Consider the following 6,810-nt stretch of genomic DNA (forward strand, 5'->3'; position numbering starts at 1 on the left):
GATTTATGAGTTGCTATTTTCCTATCAAGATTTGATTCTGAAGTTCCTTTTCTATTCTTTCCTGAACCTAATTTGAAGAAAAATTTCCTTCAAGATTGAAAAAAAGAGGTTAATACCACGAAAAATCCAAAACAAGTATACATGTGATAACTTTACCCTCCGTTAATTTCATTTAAATTTTACTGTCAAATTTCTGAATTGGATGACATGTGACAGTTGACGGGCATACCAGTTTAAGATTTTATCCTCCGTTTGTCACAGATGTACCGGTTTCGTGATTTTTTGTGAGTTGGATGACACGTCACAGTTAACGGATGTACTAGTTTCGAATTTTATCCTCCGTTTATCACAAATGTACCAGTTTATGATTTTTTGTAATATTAATCCAATTTAACGGAGGGTATATTTGTCACCAATGTATCAGTTTGGGGTTTTTGGGAATAAAAAAAATTAGTTAAGGGTAAATTCGTCACAAGTGTACCAGTTTAGGGTTTTTCATGATATTAACCAAAAAAAACAGATAGCAAAATCAAAACCTGTGTGGGTTTTCAACTAGAAACTCAATTCAGCATTTTACTTCATATGTTCTTTTTAATCGTTAAACATACAGACTAGAAAATGATACGAAAAAGAAGAAAAGAGAAAGATCGAGACTAAACTTTTTTAGTGTTCAATCACGAAGAAAGTTTATCAACATCGCTCGTGGATCTTGTTGTCAGAGATTTTTTCCTATAAAGAAATATAACTTCGAATGAAAGAACTCGCAATGAGATTTGGTTTTCCATTAAAATCACATAAAACTTAGAGAAAAGAACAAATGAAAGACTTTCTAACAAGTCCAGTTAAAAGCATTATATCTCCAACAGATTGATAAATTCATTATCCCAAAGAGGAAAAATATATTCTGACTTTGAAATATAATTTTACGTAGAACAAAGACATCTTTTGTGTTTACTGATTCGAGAGGATATCAGAGATAAGTTGATAATTTTTTTCTTTTGCAAACCTAGATCAAATATATTATTGAATGGAAGAACAGATGAGATTAATTTTCTTGTGAGAGCAAGAGAGAGAGAGAGAGTGGGGGGGGGGGGGGTAATGTTAGTTATTAATACCGAAACAAATCTTGTAATTGAAGGGTAATTTGCTCAATTAACATAGAAACTGATGTGCTTTAACCAAAAAGCCGAATACAAAAATAAATAAGCATGGAGAGAAAGGCGGCATCCCATTGAGCCATGCCTTCATAAGTTCTCAACATTAAAATTACAATTTCAGATAAAGATATATGCTAGAGTCTTCAAATTAATTGTTTTTATTATTATCAATTAGCAATTGTGGATGGGGCATGGATAATATCCTAACCTAATGTTATCATATAAGACATATAGTTATCGATACGAGAAACCGAAGCACGAGGTTTATTTCTTCCTTGGAACCACAAGAACAAGAAAGCTTGAAAACTCTCTAATCCCTTTGGCAATGACATGAAACTACGTGTAACATGAAGATACGACACAAGGTGCATCCTATCATCAGGTTTATAGAGATTTATAGCTCCATTTGTTTCGTGTAAAAACAAAAATTTTTAAAACAATTGCCTAAAAATATTGCTTTGTCGCTTGAAATAATTAGCTAATAAATTTTTTTTTATTATCGACAATAATTTATGTTTAAATATTTTTGTGAACGATTAAAATATTTTTTGTTTATTCATTTTTGCAAACGATACGAGCGATCATTTAAAAAAAATATTTTCCAAATCCTTGATTTTCCGTAAAACAAACGCACCCTTAGATTGAAGATTGGGCTGCTGTGACCCTGCCAAGGCCGACATAAACTCCACTTAGTTTGTTCACACTTTCTTCACTTGCATGGCCTTAATCCCTCGAAGAAAAAGTTTTGGTATGACCCGGCTTGACCCGATAAGCCCAAAAATATTGACCAGACCCACCTAAATCTGGGTCGGGCTGTTAGGCCCGTGACTTGGTGTAATCCATGCCTGCTTAGAGTGAAGAAACTGTGAACCAGGCTCAATGGATCTTTATGCTGTCCTTCGATGAGGCGAGGTCGCTAGACTCGAGGATCGAGAACGGCACCGGCACGTAGGAGGCGATAGGTTTTGGCGGTTGATATATCATTCGGAAGCAGGGAGGGCCATGTTGATGTCCGATTGGCATTTGCAATCTCGCGACAAGAAGCGACAGGTTTTGGTTGACGACTCGGCCATGTTAAAGATCAGAAGGCTTTGCCCCAAAAAATGGTCGAAACAAAGTAAGCAGAGAAACTCTAGAATGTCCGAGACCGAACTCGAAATTTGGACGCGTATGTGACGCCACATCAACATCATAGGTCCATCTTCTACCACATCGACAACACCACATCACCGACTCGATGGTGTTAATAGATAGATAACCGATGAACTTTATTGCGCAAGCGTGCGGACACACATACAAGTCAGAGGGCTTGTTAGCACAAAATAAAAGTTTAAGTCCCCTACTTAATCATTCCAAGAGAAGAGAACCTAATAGCTTGCACTGAGCAGAAGGAACAAAGACCAGTCAAGAATTCTAATCATGAGATCCTGACCGTGAAGAGAAGAAGCACAAGGAGAAACGCAGCTTTGAATGATAAAATTCAAAAGCAGCAGCAAGAAGCTGCTTGTTCAAGAATGCCTCTATATGTCAATGAAAGAATAGATATGTCACTCAGTCTCTTTATTAGGACGAGACATTTTGTATTGCTATGTCATACATAGGCCAGTTCATGTCATATAATATGACCATATGACCAGATGCTCAATGGGAATGCATATATCAGCATCCACAACCTCTGTGCAAGCGATGAATTACCATCATTCCAAAGTGCTTTTAGCCTTTTGAAGAGGATGCATGAGTTAGTAGCCATAAAAAGACAGCGATTGTCCACCTGGCCCTCGAAAGAGAGTGAAGAATAGTGCAAAACTTCTCAACCTAGCCCACATTACCGACTCCAAGCCATCTCAATCCACCAAAATCTGTTTCGATCGAAGAACAACTCATCGAGCCATTGTCAGAATGAGCCAATAGAACTGAATCTTAACAAAAACAGCAAGAAATTAGGATGTCATACTCACCGCGTGAATGTCCATATGAACTCAGGAATCATCTGGGGGTCAGAAATTGACAAACTATTCATCGTGCATGAACTTTTCCAAAGGCAAGTCATTGATCTACAAATTCTCTTGGATAGAACAAGGTCCTTTACCCAATTAAGCTGATTACTTGCTCAATAAGTCCACGCAAGTTGAAACGAAGTCACTAATGCGTGGACATGGCAGCGTAAAAGGACAAATTCTTCATTTTGAGTGATCAACAGTGATCAAATCTCAAGCAAACATCTAATATCTAGTAGTTCTGCACCACTCATCACTACACAGCAAAGAAACGTGACAGATTCTTTTTCAAATTCTTTTTGTTTAATACTATTGCATGAGTCAAGACTCATATCTGAAGTGCCTGAAGCTGATCAACAGCTAAACGCTTAACATCCAACCCCACCACATCTTGATTTGCAATTCATAAGGTACTGAAGATTCTATATTAAGTAACTTATAACCCAAACAAAGCAGAAGGGGTTCAAAAGTTTCATAATTACCTGAGCCACAACTATCTGGAAGAAAAATGAGACTAAAGCAGAGCTGCAGAAGCAGTTTTTAAGCAACAATTCACGCTTGTACAGATGTAGAGTATGAATACTTGATTGGTCGAGTATGCTTTCAGTCCAGTCGCCTCCTCCTGGTTGCACGAGAATCCCCACTGTCAACATCTGAAGTCCTAGAAGCATCACCTCTTCTTCTTGAAGATGAAGTTGAAAGGGATACCATTGAATCAATCTCAACAGCGGTATCCATTTGGCTTTCTGAGTTTATTACAGCAGCAATGCTTGAGAAAGAATCTCTATCGTCAACCGAAGGAGGCTGCTCCTCATTTCTTCCTAGATTATAATCGCGCAAATATGCTTCCATAGGACTTGTAGCATTTCTATGAGCTTGTGTTCTTCTAATCAATAGAGAGAGTCGGCGGCTCTCTCTCCGATCAGTATTAGGAATGTTGTCCCTCAGAAAATGAACATCATCATCAGGCGGCGGCACAGTTGCAGTTTGTTCTCTACGCATTCCACGATTAGTCAAAATTCGATTTAGTACAGAATTACTCCTTGGTGTTTCACGGATATCACTAGACTCCGGCGGCTCAGTCATATCCTGGGTCAAATCAATTCTACTCCCAAGATGCCGAATGATGTCCTCCATAGGGAAATGCAGGGGAGATCTCTGAACAACTTGCCTGAAACTTTCAGCACGACGTGCATTAGGCCTCATGGGGATCTTGAGAGTCAAATCTTCCTCAGGCTTACAAGTACTGTTCCCACGCCCATATATTGGAGTCACGGTCTTAACAGTTACCTCTCCCTTGCAAACAGGACATTCCTTCACATCCGAGTGAATGTGTAACCATTGGTAAAGGCATGGCCAGCAAAACAAGTGACCACAACAAGTCACAACAGGGTCTCTAGCCAAGTCCAAACATATATTGCAATCGAAAAAGCTCCCCTCAGTCTCACTGCCTTTCTCCATGTCATCCTTCTTCTCTGACTTGGCATCTACTAGAAAACTCGCGTTGTTCTCACAAACTTTGGGCTCCTCTCCTAATCTATCCTCAGCAGGAGCACTCCCCTCACCGGTGTGTAAGGTCGTCACATTACCCGAGTCAATCACCAGCTGATCAAGGTCCATGGAAATGTTCCGAGCATCCGGCGAAATCCGAGCTGCCCGCCGTCTCCACCGCTGCCGACCCCTCAACCTAGCTTCCCTCATCCTGCTAGCCTCTCTCATCCTCCGAAGCTGTCCCTCGTACCAGGTCTCAAAATCCGCAATTCGATTGGACACATCCAGCTCTCGATCGGAAACGGGTCCCAGATTCAAATCCAGGTTCATAGTATCAGACGTCTCCTCTGCCATTGGACGGAACTATGCTCCTCACAAGCCGAACGACCTCGAACAGCCTTTCTCAAACTGCACGAGCGAAGCAAAGAGCAGCAGATTCACTCAAGAGCTGGAGACACAAAAGCCATGGAATTCCCTCTTCGATAAAAAAAAAAAAAGCAGAACATCAGCGGAATCATCAACACAAGCCGCCGCCGCTGCCGCCCGTGTTGATTCAAGAAAGCGCACGACCAAGAACACCTTAAAAAAAGAGACCCTCAGACGTCAAGAAAAGCCCCAAACTTTAAAACCCAGAAGCCAGAGCGCAAAAAAACAACGAAACCCCTCGAACATCGGCAGAGCCCACCGCCGATCGCGAGGCCAATTGCGTCCCGCCGGACACCCAAATCGAAATCCAAGAAAAAAGTCAACCGGGTCCCCGGGAAGAGCCGCCCCAACCCCCTCACCCCACCCCACATCATCAGAGCAAGGGACAGGGGGGAGCGGCGCGAAATCAAGAACCGGGAAGCAAAAGGGTATACGGGAAAAGCGGAGAAAGAAAGGAAGACCTGAGGCGCGAGCGGAGATCTCGCTGCTGCTGGGGCCGGATCCCTTCGCCGCCGGCGGTGGCCGCGGAATCAGCGCCGCCGCGCCGAGCCAACTCCCGGTCGACCCTGCCGTGGATGATTACCCATCACCGTCCGTCGCAGGTAGAGAGAGAGAGAGAGAGAGAGAGAGCTTGGGAGGGATGGGGTGAGTTCTCTCGCAATTGGCAGCGAAGAGGAACGAGAGGGAGCGAGAGGAGGTGATCGCGTACGCACAGTACGCAAGGGAACCGAGGGGGGGAGACGTCGCTACGTGAACGACCGGGATTGAAACGAAAGCTTTGGCAGATTTCGCGAAATTACTATTCTGTCCCAAGTGCCCCCCGCTTTCCTCTTTTTCATTTTCGTTTTTTTCTTTTGGCTCTTATTTTTTTTGGGGGTCCGAGCACTCGGTTGCGTTTGTTGACGTTGCCCCGCGTTCGCGCCATGCGATTCGAAGCACGTGTCGGATAATCGCGAGTCCCGCAGTTGAATAGGATACTTCGAGGCATCGTGATGACATAAACAGTTTATGAACTTTGGTTCATTGTGTAATGTATAGTCTTTGAACTTTAGCATAATGTTCGATGTGATTTTTGAATTTTGAATTTGTTCAATTTCGTCCCCGAACTTTAGGTATATATTTAATGTAGTCCTTGAACTGCATGAAAATGTTCAATATAGTCCTGATCTTGAATTAATGAAAGAACTACATTAAGCATTTTCATATAGTTCGGAGATTAAATTAAACATGCACTAAAAGTTTAGGAACGACATTAAACAAATTCAAAGTTCAGGGACCACATTGCAAATTGGGTTAAAAGTTCAGGAACCACATTTCATATTGGGCCAAAGTTCGGGGACTGTTTGTGTCATTTTCCTATATTTTTTTGGGAAAAAGTCACAAAAGATACCAAATTATAACCACTTTAACACATTTATTTTAAACATTTTTTTTGACATAAAAAATACCAAACTATGCTCACTGTGATATGTTAATTCTAAACTTTTTCTTGTGACATAAAGAAACTTTAAACTTTTACCCTTCGTCAAGTTCCATTATATGCTATAAAAAAATGTTCTGTTAAATGATTTTTCAGCCAAAATAACGTTATTTCTTATTTCAATTAAGCCATGTGGCGTCATATCAACACTATTTTCTTTCCGGCGTCCATGTAGGTAGTTTTTTAATGGTTCTCATTGACGGAATTTTGACGGAGAGCAAATGTGTTACACAGATATAAGTTCAGGATTTTTGGTATT

The 6,810-nt window shown here is 41.1% G+C and overlaps 1 protein-coding gene across 2 annotated transcripts; it reads right to left on the reverse strand.

Annotated features, from left to right (window-relative positions):
• Positions 1–3,522: 3,522 nt before the first annotated feature.
• LOC115678648 (uncharacterized) lies at positions 3,523–5,751 on the reverse strand. Of its 2 annotated transcripts, none has more exons than XM_030602047.2 (2): positions 5,533–5,751; positions 3,523–5,122 (listed from the first exon to the last, which is right to left on the reverse strand). In XM_030602047.2, exon 2 carries the CDS (start codon positions 4,997–4,999, stop codon positions 3,758–3,760), a length of 1,242 nt encoding a protein of 413 aa, XP_030457907.1. In that variant the 5' UTR covers positions 5,000–5,122; positions 5,533–5,751; the 3' UTR covers positions 3,523–3,757. The 2 variants fall into 2 exon arrangements, with proteins under 2 accessions (XP_030457907.1, XP_030457908.1); XM_030602048.2 differs by having other exon boundaries at positions 3,523–5,053; positions 5,533–5,750.
• Between the last annotated feature and the right edge of the window lie 1,059 nt (positions 5,752–6,810).

This window comes from Syzygium oleosum, unplaced genomic scaffold (assembly GCF_021117445.2).
Source record: "Syzygium oleosum isolate NSW1041296 unplaced genomic scaffold, Sole_v2.1 Sole_v2.10, whole genome shotgun sequence".
Lineage (NCBI taxonomy): Eukaryota > Viridiplantae > Streptophyta > Magnoliopsida > Myrtales > Myrtaceae > Syzygium > Syzygium oleosum.

What these genes read in the sequence shown, in the direction of transcription:
- LOC115678648 (XM_030602047.2), bottom strand. Translation starts at nt 4,999, where the DNA reads ATGGCAGAGGAGACGTCTGATACTATGAACCTGGATTTGAATCTGGGA.